General features: G+C 48.7%; 2 protein-coding genes and 1 long non-coding RNA gene across 3 annotated transcripts in view; 1 reads left to right on the top strand and 2 right to left on the bottom strand.

Moving 5' to 3' along the window:
- Positions 1 to 5,751, bottom strand: part of LOC310837352 (uncharacterized protein) — a 93,973-nt gene extending 88,222 nt beyond the window's left edge. Inside the window, exon 1 of the mRNA XM_083723801.1 lies at positions 5,489 to 5,751. Coding sequence (XP_083579927.1) covers positions 5,489 to 5,728 — 240 coding nt within the window. The 5' untranslated portion in view covers positions 5,729 to 5,751. The remainder of the gene's footprint in view (positions 1 to 5,488) is intronic.
- Positions 1 to 15,504, bottom strand: part of LOC310838313 — a 437,762-nt gene that overhangs the window by 384,202 nt on the left and 38,056 nt on the right. The gene's annotated exons all lie outside the window — the stretch shown is intronic.
- Positions 1,504 to 12,678, top strand: LOC310837324 (uncharacterized protein). Its single transcript, XM_083723721.1, has 7 exons — positions 1,504 to 1,967; positions 2,804 to 3,632; positions 5,031 to 5,154; positions 6,791 to 6,873; positions 7,851 to 7,977; positions 8,919 to 8,999; positions 11,048 to 12,678. The coding sequence occupies exons 2-7, from the start codon at positions 2,979 to 2,981 to the stop codon at positions 12,250 to 12,252; spliced, it is 2,274 nt and encodes a 757-aa protein (XP_083579847.1). The 5' UTR covers positions 1,504 to 1,967; positions 2,804 to 2,978; the 3' UTR covers positions 12,253 to 12,678.

Below are 15,504 nucleotides of genomic sequence, written 5' to 3'. Positions count from 1 at the left end.
TTCCCCTGCCCCAGCTGCAACGAAACATGTCTCTCCTGTATCAGTCTCTACAGCCGCAGCTGGGGCTGCGACCTTCCAGAAGCTGGACTTCACTCCCAAAGATGCACTCCTCCATTGTCTCCCGCTGAGACAGATGGAGCTAGCAACAAGCAGAAAATCCAAGAGGAAATTTAGCCACTTTTATGTGTTTTTTTAATTGCAGATGAGTGTTGTTAGCTGGGGCTTTTATCCGCGCCAGTCTATGTTGGATTTTGGATTTGATATCCTGCTTTACCACTACCCTAAGGAGTCTCAAAGCGGCTAACATTCTCCTTTCCCTTCCTCCCCCACAACAAACACTCTGTGAGGTGAGTGAGGCTGAGAGACTTCAAAGAAGTGTGACTGGCCCAGGGTCACCCAGCAGCTGCATGTGGAGGAGCAGAGACGCGAACCCGGTTCACCAGATTACGAGTCCACCGCTCTTAACCACTACACCACACTGGCTTATCACCAGGTTTTATTATTGCAAGACTTTGTTGTTGTTTGGTCGTCGTTTAGTTATGTCCGACTCTTCGTGACCCCCTGGACCAGAGCACGCCAGGCACTCCTGTCTTCCACTGCCTCCCGCAGTTTGGTGAAACTCATGCTGGCAGCTTCGAGAACACTGTCCAACCATCTCGTCCTCTGTCGTCCCCTTCTCCTTGTGCCCTTCATCTTTCCCAACATCAGGGTCTTTTCCAGGGAGTCTTCTCTTCTCATGAGGTGGCCAAAGTATTGGAGCCTCAGCTTCAGGATCTGTCCTTCCAGTGAGCACTCAGGGCTGATTCCCTTAAGAATGGATCGGTTTGATCTTCTTGCAGTCCATGGGACTCTCAAGAGTCTCCTCCAGCACCATGATTCAAAAGCATCCATTCTTCGGCGATCAGCCTTCTTTATGGTCCAGCTCTCACTTCCATACATCACTACTGGGAAAACCATAGCTTTAACTATATGGACCTTTGTTGGTCTTGATTTTGTCTGTTTCACTGTGTTTGTCAGCTAGAGAATATTTGTTGGTAATGAATTCACAAGCTAAATTAAAAAAAAATGAATTAGTCTGTTTTACAATTGCATTCAACAATTTTTATTTTAAAAACATAGTACATCAGCTGACTTTGGATTATTGATTGATTGATTTTTTGCTGGTGTTAAGTGGTGGTATTTTTTTGGGGGGGGGGGTAATAGTTTTAACTAATTAACATCCCGAACTTAATTTTAAAACCTCCCAAGTCAATTAAAAACCAAACCAAAACCAGGAGCAGTTCTGTCCCTGCCACGGACAGTCTCTAATCTGCTTTCTCTGTAGTGAAGGAGTGAGGACCAAGGGTCCACCTTGGGGCTATTAGGAGGGCGAGACTGAAGCCATTAACAGTAGCAAACATGACGCTAGGAGCTGCCAACTCTCCCCTCTGCTCCTGTGCCTTTTGCAGCGCTTGACTCAAATGGCACCTTAAAAAAACAAAACAAGAAAAACGTTTTGTTGTTCTTTTTTTTTAAAAAAAGACAGATAAAACCACCAGAAAAAGACTTCACCCTGGCAAACATGGTGCTAGGGGTTTGCCAACTTCCACCCCTGCCTCTGCTCCTGTGCCCTTTTGCAGCAGACTGACACAAATATATGAAGCCGCGGGATGGGGAAGAGGACATTTCCTCCATCGCTTCTTTTTCCCTTCGTGTCCGGAAAAATTGTGAGAAGAGGGTGGCAGAATGGAAGGAGAAATGCGGAGTCTGGCAGGACCCAGGACCCTTCGTTGCTCCCCTCGCGCGGCCGCTGTTTCCGGGGGGTTTGTTTTCCCTGAAACACTCGAAAGGGTTAAAATCTGGGCTTCCCGGGAGCAATGCAGAAACGCGAGAAGCGGGTGGGGGTGTCAGTGGGGATTCCCCCCCACAAAGAAAGACCGCTTTCCTCTTCTTGCAGGGATTTTTGCTTCTGAATGGCTGCGGGAGAGGTAAGTCTGTCTTTTTTTTAAAAAATGGTATATATTTTTCCTCCCCAAAAAGGTCTTTGTGCAAAAGAAAGATGGAGATCCTAAATGGAGACATTAGAGGAGGGTGAGTGGCAGAAAGCTGCAGCCCACCACGAAACCCCCCCCAAAAAAAACCCCAGTGAGGGGGGTGTCCAGGTCTCTGACTGCATGGGGTCCCCTTCCTTGGAAGGAGGGCAGATAATCTGGGACCTTAAAGAACAATATCCAAAAGATCGGAGAAGTGTCGCTTCCAGGCAGATTTGAGCAAGCCACACGTTTTATGGGAATGTGGAAATCTGCCTCATATAGAGTCATAGGATCGCAGAGGCGCAGGGGGTGTGCAGAATTTTGGCCTCACAAAGAGTGCTGCTGAAATTTGAAAGGCAAATATCTGCCTCTGTCTGGGAATCCAAGCTGTTGCCGCTATTATTTTTATTTTTTACTACTGTTGCTATTATTATTATTATTTAAAAATTGCATGGCTCCCTTCACCTGCAGATCTTGGAGTGGTTCACGACATAAAAATACAGTATAGTAGCACAAAATAAACGATAAAAACTGGAACTTCACTCCAAACCAATACCTCTCCTCTCCCCACCCCTGACACAAAAACATTTAAAAGGAGCATAAGATGCTGGTTGTCATTATTAGCTTTGATAACACTAATGCTGGAGGCATGAGGGAGACACAAACGTCGTTGTTTGAACTTCCCTAACTCATCTCGAATCCAAGCCATCCTCTCCATATAATATAAATAAATAAGATTGCCACGCAGCAAGGTGCAGTTGTGTGTGCGTCACTTTTCGTTTTTCTTGTAGGAAGAGCTTCCCCATCGTGCAAACCAGGGCTGTGATCAGCCCCTGAGGACACAGCTGCCTGTGATCCCCAAGCCGAGCCCATCCTGTCTACAAAACCAGAGGGTCAAGTCAATCGGCTTAGACCAGGAATCACTCCAAATTTGGGTGGTCACCTCTGCTTGCTCTGGAGCTGAAAATGGAGCAACCAAACCCGGCAAGTCCAGAACTAGAAGGGAGAACGGAAGCAGGAGGGGACCTACCCGAAGGCGTGAAGGGGAATCTGGAGTGGTCAGGCAAAGAAGAGCGGAAGGGGTTGCACCGTCCTGAGGAGTTCTTGAGGGCATGGGGCAACCCAGTTCCTCTGGAAGACACACAGTGGGACAACGTCCGAGCTTTCCTCTCCTCCTTTGAGCAAATCGCCGAAGCCTGCCAATGGCCCAGAGGAGAATGGGTGGGCCGGCTCCGGCCTGCACTGAGCAGCTCTGCTGAACAGGCTTTGGGTAGACTGGAAGCCGCTGACAGGGAAGATTATGGGAAAGTGAAGGCCGCTGTCTTGCGGGAGGATGCTGCGAGGATGGAGGCGCAGCGCCGGGACTTCAGGCAGTTCTGCTACCAGAAGGCCGGAGACCCCCAGAGGGTTTATAGGCAGCTGCGGGAGCTGTGCCACCGGTGGCTGAAGCCGAAGAGACACACCAAGGAGCAGATCGTGGACCTGCTGATCCTGGAGCAGTTCCTGGCCATCCTTCCTCAGGAGCTGCAGAGCTGGGTCAGGGAAGAGGGGCCAGGGAGCTGCGCCCAAGCCGTGGCCTTGGCAGAGGATTTCCTGAAAGCTGAGACGTGGAAGTGGCAGGTCAGAGCGCTTAATCCAATTTCTCCAGGGACTTCCGGATTGGGTTGTTGCCGTGTGCTGTGTGTGGGGCTGCCCTCAGAGACGACTAGCAGCCACATCCCTGGGTAGGGTTGCCGCTGGTACTCACAGAACCCCTAAAACAGCTGCCTTGGCTGCCAGGTTGTTTCTGGGGTTAATTTAAGGTGCTCATGCTTGTGTTTAAAGCAGTGCTTCTCAAAGTGGGCAGTACTGCCCCCTGGGAAAGGTGAGGGGGCATGACATGGGGGGGGGCACTAAGAGGCAGTGGGGAGCTGGCGATGGAAATGACTACCAGACTTGGAAAAGCTGGCATCACTGGAACAAGTTCATCAGTTTTGTTGCACTCATGAAACTAAACTAGTTTCAACTGGATGCTGACTAAATGTGCAATTAATCATGAACTTTTTGGATTTTGCAGTGGTACCTCAGGTTAAGAACTTAATTCGTTCCAGAGGTCTGTTCTTAACCTGAAACAGTTCTTAACCTGAAGCACCACTTTAGCTAATGGGGCCTCCTGCTGCTGCCGTGCTGCCAGAGCACAATTTCTGTTCTCATCCTGAAGCAAAGTTCTTAACCCAAGGTAATATTTCTGGGTTAGTGGATTCTGTAACCTGAAGCGTCTGTAACCCGAGGTGCCACTGTATTATTCTGTTACCTTCCGTAGTGGGCTGTTCAAACCGCTGTTCTGAATAATGCTTTTTATAGGGTAGGGGGCAAGAGATTGCATTTATAGAACCGAAAGGCGCGATGGCCCCCAAAAGGTTTGGAAGTATGTGGGCTGCAGGAATCTGTCAAGGGAACCATCATTATTATTACCATCGATTTATTAATTGCCTTACTAAACCACCGTTTCAAGGCAATTGACACGCAATTGAAAACAGTTTTAAATCACAAGAACAGCAAATACATTAAAAACCATCCCAAGTGGACCCTTGTGGTAAAGAGCTATTTATGCAGCCTGTTGGAGCAAAAATGTGTCCAGAAAGTGCAGAGAGTGCCTTTCACATCTTGACAGGAACAGTATTCTATAGAAGAGGGGCAGCCACTCTCAAGGCCCTGCTCAGAGTCACTGTGCAAAAGGGCTTCTGCGATCTTGGGGATGTGCAGGAGAGACACATTCACAGACTGCAGGGATCTAGTGGTGTATAAGGCATAAGCCCCTCTCTGGTTTTTGGTATATGGGACCTTGAACTTGGCCCAGGAGCTGACTGGCAGCCTGTGGGAATTTAGCTAGCAGGGTGATCAGCGCTGGTGGTCGTTTGCCCCCACAAGCATGTCGACTTTCTGCACCTTCTTTTGCACAAGCCATTCCGCTAAGGAAACTAGGATGCAGCTGAGGGACTTTGGCTTAGGACAGCGTTGACTTCCTCTCTGTTTCAGATGCCGTCTCAGGGGACAGCCACCAGGCCCCTTGAGACAGATGAGGCTTCACCAGACAACTCCCAGAGACAAAGTTACGTGGACACCACAGCACTGAAATGCGATGAGGACATGATTTTGCCGGGTAAGGCTTTATTTTTAAATGTTTACTGGATAAAACTCCAGCAGGCATTGGGAGGAGGTATTCCAGGGGACCTGTAAGCAGGTTCAAGATTTTGGCGGATTCTCCAGGGTGAGGGAATGTCGTAACTGCATATCGTACACCCAGAATCATAGAATCATAGAATCATAGAGTTGGAAGAGACCACAAGGGCCATCAAGTCCAACCCCCTGCCAAGCAGGAAACACCATCAGAGCACTCCTGACATATGGTTGTCAAGGCTCTGCTTAAAGACCTCCAAAGAAGGAGACTCCACCACACTCCTTGGCAGCAAATTCCACTGTCAAACAGCTCTTACTGTCAGGAAGTTCTTCCTAATGTTTAGGTGGAATCTTCTTTCTTGTAGTTTGGATCCATTGCTCCGTGTCCAATTCTCTGGAGCAGCAGAAAACAACCTTTCTCCCTCCTCTATGTGACATCCTTTTATATATTTGAACATGGCTATCATATCACCCCTTAACCTCCTCTTCTCCAGGCTAAACATGCCCAGCTCCCTTAGCCGTTCCTCATAAGGCATCGTTTCCAGGCCTTTGACCATTTTGGTTGCCCTCCTCTGGACACGTTCCAGTTTGTCAGTGTCCTTTTTGAACTATGGTGCCCAGAACTGGACACAGTACTCCAGGTGAGGTCTGACCAGAGCAGAATACAGTGGCACTATTACTTCCCTTGATCTAGATGCTATACTCCTATTGATGCAGCCCAGAATTGCATTGGCTTTTTTAGCTGCTGCCTCACACTGTTGGCTCATGTCAAGTTTGTGGTCAACCAAGACTCCTAGATCCTTTTCACATGTACTGCTCTCAAGCCAGGTGTCACCCATCTTGTATTTGTGCCTCTCATTTTTTTTGCCCAAGTGCAATACTTTAAATTTCTCCCTGTTAAAATTCATCTTGTTTGTTTTGGCCCAGTTCTCTAATCTGTCAAGGTCGTTTTGAAGTGTGATCCTGTCCTCTGGGGTGTTAGCCACCCCTCCCAGTTTGGTGTCATCTGCAAATTTGATCAGGATGCCCTTGAGTCCATCATCCAAGTCGTTGATAAAGATGTTGAATAAGACCGGCCCCAAGACAGAACCCTGTGGCACCCCACTAGTCACTCTTCTAGAAGACCTCCCTCTGTGCGTTGTTTCTTTCAACTTGGCACTTGAATGGGATGGACATCCTGTTTTCCTGAGACTCTGAAGAGCCTTCCTTGTGTGGCGGAACGTTCTACCCCTCACCTCTCCCCAAATCTGTTCGGGGTTTCACCCTGACCTTCCCTAGCAGATCTGGGTGGGCAGGAAGGGGAGGAAGGAGGCAAAGTCTCCTTGTGCTAGTCCTAAACCTCGAGTTGGCATACGTTTCACTGAATGCCACCCAAGATGTGTATCTGCTCCTGCTTGAAGCACCCCAGAAGCCAGAAAATAAGTCCGCAAAGGACCTGGCCAACTCCCAGTCTTGACTGGTGGCATCTCTCAGGGGCTCTTGCAGCAGAGGACTTTTGCCATCATTTGCTACCTGACTGCTTTTTAACTGGAGGTGCCATGGATGGAGAGCGGGATCTTCATGCAATGCTTGTGCCCTGTCCCTGAGCCAGTCGTCTTTCTCTCTTCTGTCCCTCACAGCCAACGGAACGACGCTCCCAATTCACCCCTGTTCCTTGCTTCCTCCTGAGGGACTGGAAGTGGCCGAAGCTGGGCTGACTGAGGTAAGTGGACATCTCGCTTAGCGGCAGGCCTGGGGTGTTCCCTTGAGCAGGGCGAATGTAAACGATGAGCTAAGGATCAGAGCACAGCTGAGCACGTGTGAGAGCCAGTGTGGTGTAGTGGTTAAGAGCGGTAGTCTCGTAATCTGGGGAACCGGGTTCACGTCTCCGCTCCTCCACAAGCAGCTGCTGGGTGACCTTGGGCTAGTCACACTTCTCTGAAGTCTCTCAGCCCCACTCACCTCACAGAGTGTTTGTTGTGGGGGAGGAAGGGAAAGGAGAATGTTAGCCGCTTTGAGTCTCCTTCGGGTAGTGATAAAGCGGGATATCAAATCCAAATCCACGTTTAGAGCACATTTGCCACATCACTGGGGAACTTCCCAGCCTAGTTTAATTTGTCTCAACCATTTCTATACCGCTTGATTGCCATTGCTTCTAAGCAGTGTGCAAAGTATTCCATACAGTACAATGAAAAAGAGTGGAAATTATAAAATAAGCCTGCTAGAATAATAATAATAATAATAATAATGTCTTCAGTAGGTTCAACAGGGAGAAGGGCCCGTCTGACCACAATCTGGAAGGGAGTTCCATAAAATTGGGCCCACAATGGACTGCTTTATATCCCACCTTTACGCCAAGGAGCTCCAGGTTCTCCCCTTCCTCTTATAACCCCAGAACCACCACCCTGTGAGGTGGGCTAGGCAGAGAGCCCGTGACTGGCTCAAGGTCACCAGTGAGCTTCACGCCCGAGTGGGGATTTGAACCCTGGCCTCCCACGTCCTGGTCCCACACTCTAACTCTAACCACTACACCACACTGCCTCTCAGTAGCTGCTTAGGGATGGGACTGGGGCTGCAATTTTACATGGCTTGGCATTGCGAAATCAGGAGTAGGAGCATGTGTGAAGTCTTGGGTGTCCATCTTTAAATGGCGTTTTCTAGGATGGCAGAACCTGAGTGGGGGATGTTTGGCTGTTTCAGGGCCCAGCGAGCGCCAAGGAGAAGGAGGGGCCTTTTGGCAAGGAGGAGGCATCCCTGACACAGCCAGGCCAGAGGACGATGTTCTGGCAAGTCAAAGAGGAGAACTGCGGCATTGTGGGCTCTCTGGGTAAGGAATAGCGTTTTGGCGGAGGGAACCTGGTCCTCCAGGTGGGGCTGAGCCACATCTCCCATCAGCCCCAGCAAGCGTGGCCTTTGGCCAAGGATGATGGGATTTGTAGCTCAGCAACATCTGAGGGTTAAAGGTTCCCCACAGCTGGCCTAGGGCTTCAGTCCTAACTAGGTCTACTCAGAAGTAAGTCCCGTGGGGGGGGGCTTACTCCCAGGTAAGTGGCAGCAAACCCCAAAAACATTTCAGGCTGCAATGCTAAGCGTGTTTCCAAGGGGTCAGCCCCACTGGGGAGACTGCAGCACTTTCCTTTCATACTCAACTCTACCAGGGCCCATTGGCTACGATTCAAGCATGTTTACTCAGAGGCAAGTCTTTTTACTGCCCAATAAACATAGTTTGGGAGTGCAGAGTGGGATTTAAAACGTGCTTAATTTTGGCTAGGTTGTGTCCCATAAACAATAAAAATGTGTCCTTTGGGTGAATGTATGTATCCACGCATGTACATCTGTGTGTACTGAATGATTGAAATGCACTCTGCTGGAATACTGTTTACGAAAACAATCTGTTTATTTTTCTTTTTAATTCTTATATAAGGAGATAAAAATGCAACAACTTAGTCCATAAGTCTATACCCATTGAAAACCACAAACCAAAATAAATATCACTACTTCATAAGCCCTGTTCTGCATGTCAATCAACTAAGAAATAAATACGAGTTATAGCACAGCAGTATATAACTGTTTAATTTTCTGTGGTTTTTTTCATATTTATCTCTTGCTTTTGATTTTTTTAAAGAAGGGGGATGAAAATGTTGAAAAGAAATGTGTCCATTGTCCAGAAAGACTAAATTCCAGGAATATTATTTGGATCCAGATTCTGCAAATAATAATCTCTCTCTCTCTCTCTCTCTCTCTCTCTCTCTCTCTTCCCATCCCCAGAGGGGCTTCTGATTCCCAAACTGGACCTTTCCTTCCAAACGGAAAAGGGGGGGAAGATGTTCTTGCAGGAACCAGAGCCAGGTAAAGGAGGCTGGTGAAATCTGCTGGGTGATGCTTGCAGTTTGAGAAGAGCTCTGGGTGCTGCTGGCCCCTGACCTTCTTCGGCAGCTGCCGGGGGCCACTGTGCTATGGCAAGGGCCACAGCCGATACCTCCCCGACTGCTTCCCCCCCCCCCCGGCTAAAAAATAACTTTAAAGATTCAGGACTGACATGAGAAAGGACTTCTTCACACGCTGCATCATTAAACAGTGGGATTTGCTGCCACGAAAGATAACTGTAGCCACGATTTTGGCTGGCCTTAGGAGAAGTTCATGGAGGATGACCCTGTTATTCACCTGTGCAAAGGGGGGGGGGGAGATGCCTCTGAATGCCCATTGCTGAGAATCACAAGTGGGGAGGAGGATGTTGGGCTCCATGGGCCTTTGGCTGCTCCAGCAGAGCTCTTTTTGCATACTTACAACCCAAAGTTAGAGAGACTCCCTTCAGGAATCTGTGGCGGGAGTAGACAGTGGTAATCAGGATCCCCTGATAACTGTAATTGTTCAGTGTGGATTTCTTAAGTTTCCTGATAATGCAGAAGTTCACCCCCCAAAATTATTTGTGGAACAAACAGCCATTTTTGCTCACTTGGCCAAGTCATCAGGGCGTTGTGAAGAGAGGACAGTCATCCTTAGTATTGCCTTTCTCTGCAAAAAAAGAAGAAAAGTTTGGGGCATGTTAAATCCATGTCTAATTAAAAGAGCAGCGACTGTCGCTGTGGAGTCTGGATAAGGGGCTCTGGTGATCAGTCACATGTCACTTACGAATGAAGAAGCCATGAAGGATTTGAAGTCCTGTTTTATTAAAGGGGCGAGTGCTAAGGTGTAATTCAGATAATAAAACAGGTCTCCCTTAATTTTTTGTTAAAGGGTAGCAGGGACTATGGATCCAACATCTGGGATGTTTTCTTGGTTCTGATCATAGTTGGCAGAAGTTGTAAAGTAGCTTTTTACACACACAAACACCTAGTATGTTGTGGTACCATTTTCATTCATAGGCTTCCTTGATATTTTTGAATTGGAAAAAAATATATCTGCTGCTCTAAATCCACAGGAGTTCTGGTTTAGTCTCCTCAACTTGATTCCGTGAAGAAAACTCCTAAAAGTCTGCTTGCTAATTTTAACTTAATCCATTTTTAGCCTGCTGGCAAAGAACTTGAGATTGAAACAGCCCCTTCCAGTCTTGCCCACCTGGTGCCCTCTGTCCATTTAAGACTACAACTCCCATCATCCCTGGCCAGCACATCTCCAGGTATAGCTAGCAATGCCCTTGCCTGAAGACCCTGCAGAGCCACTGCCAGTCAGTGGAGGAAATGCTGACCTCAATGGACCAGTGGTCCTATGGGATGAGACCTTCTGCCCGCAATGCACATGCTTTGCCGCTGGAGACAGAGCCTTTTACATGGTGGCACCTGAGTTATGGGGCTCTTTCCTAAGATATGATTGCTTGGTACTATCTTGATTATTATTATTAATTAATATTAAACCTGGAGGGCTTTAACAGAATAAAGGTAAAGGTAAAGGTACCCCTGCCCGTACGGGCCAGTCTTGACAGACTCTAGGGTTGTGCGCTCATCTCACTCTAGAGGCCGGGAGCCAGCGCTGTCCGCAGACACTTCTGGGTCACGTGGCCAGTGTGACGAAGCTGCTCTGGCGAACCGGCACCAGAGCAGCACACGGAAACGCCGTTTACCTTCCCGCTATAAAGCGGTACCTATTTATCTACTTGCACTTTGACGTGCTTTCGAACTGCTAGGTGGGCAGGAGCTGGGACCGAATGACGGGAGCTCACCCCGCCGTGGGGATTCGAACCGCCGACCATGCGATCGGCAAGTCCTAGGCGCTGAGGTTTTACCCACAGCGCCACCCGCGTCCCTTTTTAACAGAATACTGTTTCTGAATATCCGTTGCTGGAGATTCTAGAAGGGGAGGGCTCTTCTGCTCAGATCTTGCTTATGGGTTTCCCTTGGGCATCCAGTTTCAATTTTTTTTTTTAAAAAAAATGTTTTTCGTTTCACCATCACTTGCAGGTAAAAGGAGAGAGATGAAGATGGAGAGTTCCCACCCAGGGGAAGCTGTGCCAGAGGAAATGTCCCAGGGGAACGTTCCTTTTTTAGCTGAGATTGCAGAGCAAAAGCATGAGTCCAAAGGACACCAGGAAACAAAGGAATACAGCAATCTCCCAGAAGTTCCCGTTAGCGAAAACACAACACAGTTTGGAGTGGAAAAGCCCTTCTCCTCAAATCACGGGAGGAACAACCAGCACAGTTTGGGTCTGGGTACGCTAAGTGCAGAAGAAGGTCCTTACGAATGCCCCGTGCGTGGGGAGAGCTTCCAGCGAGGATCCGCCCTGGCTGAACACCAGAGGAGGCACTTGGGAGAGGAACTGTGCAAAGGGTCTGAGGGCGAGAAGCCCGTTCCCCAGCGAGAGATCTGGGTGCGCCATCAGAGCGGCTTCATGGAAGAGAAACCATACGAGTGTCCCGAGTGCAGGAAGGGGTTCAGTTACAGAGCGACTCTGATGCGGCATCGACGGATCCACACCCAGGAGAAACCGCACAAGTGCTCCCACTGTGGGAAAAGCTTCAGCCAGAGGACCAATTTGGTGAGTCACCTGCGAATCCACACAGGAGAGAGGCCGTATCAATGCTCCCAGTGTGGGAAAGGCTTCCGGTGGCAACTCCATTTGAAGAGGCACCAGAAGATCCATACGGGAGAGAAACCTCACGAATGCCCTGACTGCGGGAAAAGCTTTTCCCGGAGAGATACGTTACTCAATCACCGGAGGACCCACACGGGGGAGAAGCCGTACGAATGTCCCGATTGTGGGAGAAACTTCAATCACCCGTGCAACTTAATTGAACATCAGAAGACGCACACAGGGGAGAAACCACACGAATGTCCCGAGTGTGGGAAAAACTTCTCCCGGCGCGATACGCTGATCAAGCACCAGAGAACTCACACAGGGGGGAAGCCTTATGAATGCCCCGAGTGTGGGAAAAGTTTCCATCATCCTTGCAGGTTGATTGACCACCAGAAGATTCACACGGGAGAGAAGCCTCACGAATGCCCTGAGTGCGGGAAGAACTTTTCTCGGCGAGATACGCTGATCAAACACCAAAGGACCCACGGGGAGGAGAAGCCTTATGAATGTCCTGAGTGTGGGAAAAGCTTCATTCAGAAGAAGGCATTCATCAGACACCAGATAATTCATTTAGGGAATACGTCCAGCTAATATTCTTGAAAATGCCACATTCCACAGAAAGAAGAGGGAGAAGTGTTGGTTACATCCTGATTTGCAGTGGAGAAGCCAAACCTTATCTATGTCACGAGACATAGGCAGATGACAACAGAGAAACCTAGGGAAAACAGGCTGAAATAAGTAAATTGATTCAGCAGGAAGGTTAAAGTAATAATTGATTAATAATAGAAATCAGATGTTTTCAGCTATCAGAAAAAGATTTTTTTAAAAGGAGGAGATACAGTTGATGTCATAGGTATTATTCTAGAAGATATATATGATCTGAGTAGAAAAATAATGGGGTTCAAGGATGGAGTGGGAGGAAAGTTTATTTTGAAGAGTCTGTGTTGCACCAACTGCAATTGATAACAAAATGGATTGTGTTTTGTTGATGAATAGCTATTCTTTTTTTAAAAAGAAGCAAGACCCCAGCCCAAGTTAATTCGTTAAGTCCCAAAATGTTCTAGACTCCATTATGAAGTATCTCAACTTGATGGTTCCCAACCAAGGCCAGGGACACATCACAAGGGCAGCTACAGACCCACAATGAGAACAACAGCTCCCAGTGACAGTGTACAGATGTGGAAGTGTGAACTCCACAAATGGGAGAAATAGGACTCCACTCTCTTTTTGCATACTTGGCAGGGAAAATAAGGAGATCCTTGCTGGATCAGGCCAAAGGTCCATTTAGTCCCGAATAGTGGTACATTCTGGACTGGCAAAAGAAAGTGGAATTCCCTCACGTAAGAGGCAGGGAAGGCCAACAACTTGGCTGGCTTTAAAATAAGACTAGACACATTCAGGAATGGCTACGTGGGGCCTCCACTGTCAAAGGCAGCAGGTGCCTTTGAGTTCCAGTTGTGGGGAATCCCCGGGGGGGGGGGGTGGAGAAAGATAGAGTAGGAGTGTTGCCCTCAGGTCCTCTTCGGGGCTTCCCACTGGGGCACCTGATCGGCCACTGGGAGAAGAGGAATCTGGACTAGATGGGCCTCTGGATTGCCATTGCCTTGTCAAGAAGACCATTTAATGTAAGAGGAGACCGTTTTCTGTTCAACTCTTATGACACCATCTTGGTTTTGTGGTTGTAACATCTGTATCATTCATGTTCCTCTCTGGGGCTCTAAATGGGGTCTTGTTCTGAGTGTGACTTTTGGATATGAACTTGTCAGACTCCTTATTAATTGCTTTCACTTAACATAGGGATTAGTTGGGATTCCAGAAAGCTAAACGAATAGTATAAAGAAGGTCATGAGCCTTACTTCAAAAATGCAGAAGAGCTGCAGCTCAGGGGAACAGCGTCTGCTTGGCATGGAAAAGCTTCCAGGTTCAATCCCTTGCATCTCCTATTTCGGACTGGGAAAGGTGTCGGTCTGAAATCCAGGAGAGCCACAGCCACGCAGTGTAGACACGGCAGAGCAAGATGTCCCTGCATCTAAAGCACCAAGGCAGCACGAACACACACACACACACACACACACACAGAGAGAGAGAGAGAGAGAGAGAGAGAGAGAGAGAGAACCCAGTGCATGGCAGCTCCAAGATTGACTTTCTGTTCCCACAGTTCAGGGAGGCTGGAGCTGAGAGATGTTGTGTTGTGTTTGAGAGGCCTGCTCCTTCCTGATTTGTTTTCTGGCTGCCTCAAGAAACCAGTTACAGTGGTACCTCTGGTTACGAACTTAATTCGTTCTGGAGGTCCGTTCTTAAGCTGAAACCGTTTTTATCCTGAGGTGTGCTTTCACTAATGCGGCCTCTGGCGCGCGATTTTTGCTCGCATTCCAGGGGCCTCCCGCTGCTGCCGCGCTGCGATTTCTGTTCTCATCCTGAAGCAAAGTTCTTAATCCGAGGTCCTATTTCAGGGTTAGAGGAATCTGTAACCTGAAGCGTCTGTGAGGTACCACTGTATCATGTTCCACCCACTGAGCTGGGGACAAATTCATGGAGCACTAGGCTGTTATTAGCTCCGCCTCCACAGTTCAGAGGCAGAAGGCAGAGCCAGTGTGGTGTGGTGGTTAAGAGTGGTGGACTTGTAATCTGGTGAACCTGATTCGCGTCTCCGCTCCTCCACATTTAGCTGCTGGGTGACCTTGGGCTAGTCACACTTCTTTGAAGTCTCTCAGCCTCACTCACCTCACAGAGTGTTTGTTGTGGGGGAGGAAGGGAAAGGAGATTGTTAGCCGCTTTGAGACTCCTTAGGGTAGTGATAAAGTGGGGTATCAAATCCAAACTCTTCTTCTCTTCTTCTAAATCTCAGTTGCTGGAAGCCACGGCTGGGAAGGCTGGTTTTGCTCTCTGGTCATGCTTGCAGGTTTTCCACAGGCATCTGGGTGGCCCCTCTTGGGTGCTGTACCAAATGGGCCGCTTTGGTGTCCTTCAACAGGGTGAGCAGAGACTTGCAGGGGAAATTATGATCACACACAAACGTTGCCAACATCATATAGGGCAGGGATGTCCAACTGGTCGATCGCGATCTAGATACCCGGGATGTTTTGGTAGATCGTGGTCAATTGCTGGGTCTCTTTCCTTAGCGCTGGTAAAATATAATCCTGCCCTGCCCCCTCGTCCCACCCTCCATTGTTGCACAATCTGCAGAACGGAGTTTACTCAGTGAGGCTGTTTGTTTCCTTAGCGATCTGTCAGTGGCTGTTCCCCTTTCTCCATCCTCCTCCCTAAAAAAAGCTCAACAACCTCTCTCTGAACCCTACTGTGAGTAGATTGCAGTCTCTTGGGAGTTGGCCACCCCTGATATAGGAGGTGGAACAAGGGGAGGCGGCTCTCAAGCAGGTGGGGGGGGGGAGAGATGTCTTTCTTCCAACATCTGCCACCACCCTGTGGGAAATGCATGGAAGGGAGAGCAGGCTGCACCGGTCAGTAGTCAGCGGACCTGATAGGGGAGCCAGAGTGAGTCCTGCCTGATCTTTGAGAGAGGTCAATTCCACAGGCATGTGGTGTTCCAGCTGTTAGTATCCAAGGAGAGAAATCAGATGCACTTGGTGCCAAAATGACGCTCCTTGGGGGAGCACTGTGTATTTGGGGTGGGGCTGAGGAATACAAGGAAGGTGCCCTGCGTAATGTATGGGGCAGCACAGCCCATGGGGCCCCTTCTGGAAGCTGCCAGACTGCAACTCTCATCCTCTGTGTCCCCTGGCCATGCTGGATGAGTCAGAGGGGAGTTGGAGTCCAGCATTATCCAGAGGACACCCCATTTGATGCCCCTAATTTACACAATCCAGCCTGTGAAGGAGGAAC

The sequence above is a fragment of the Podarcis gaigeae genome (assembly GCF_964106915.1).
Source record: "Podarcis gaigeae genome assembly, chromosome: 2".
Lineage (NCBI taxonomy): Eukaryota > Metazoa > Chordata > Lepidosauria > Squamata > Lacertidae > Podarcis > Podarcis gaigeae.
This window is presented reverse-complemented; position numbering and strand designations above follow the sequence as displayed.

What these genes read in the sequence shown, in the direction of transcription:
- LOC310837324 (XM_083723721.1), top strand. Translation starts at nt 2,979, where the DNA reads ATGGAGCAACCAAACCCGGCAAGTCCAGAACTAGAAGGGAGAACGGAA. An exon ending in CTGAGACGTGGAAGTGGCAG is followed by an intron (nt 3,633 to 5,030) that starts GTCAGAGCGCTT and finishes TCTCTGTTTCAG; the next exon opens with ATGCCGTCTCAGGGGACAGC. An exon ending in TGAGGACATGATTTTGCCGG is followed by an intron (nt 5,155 to 6,790) that starts GTAAGGCTTTAT and finishes TGTCCCTCACAG; the next exon opens with CCAACGGAACGACGCTCCCA.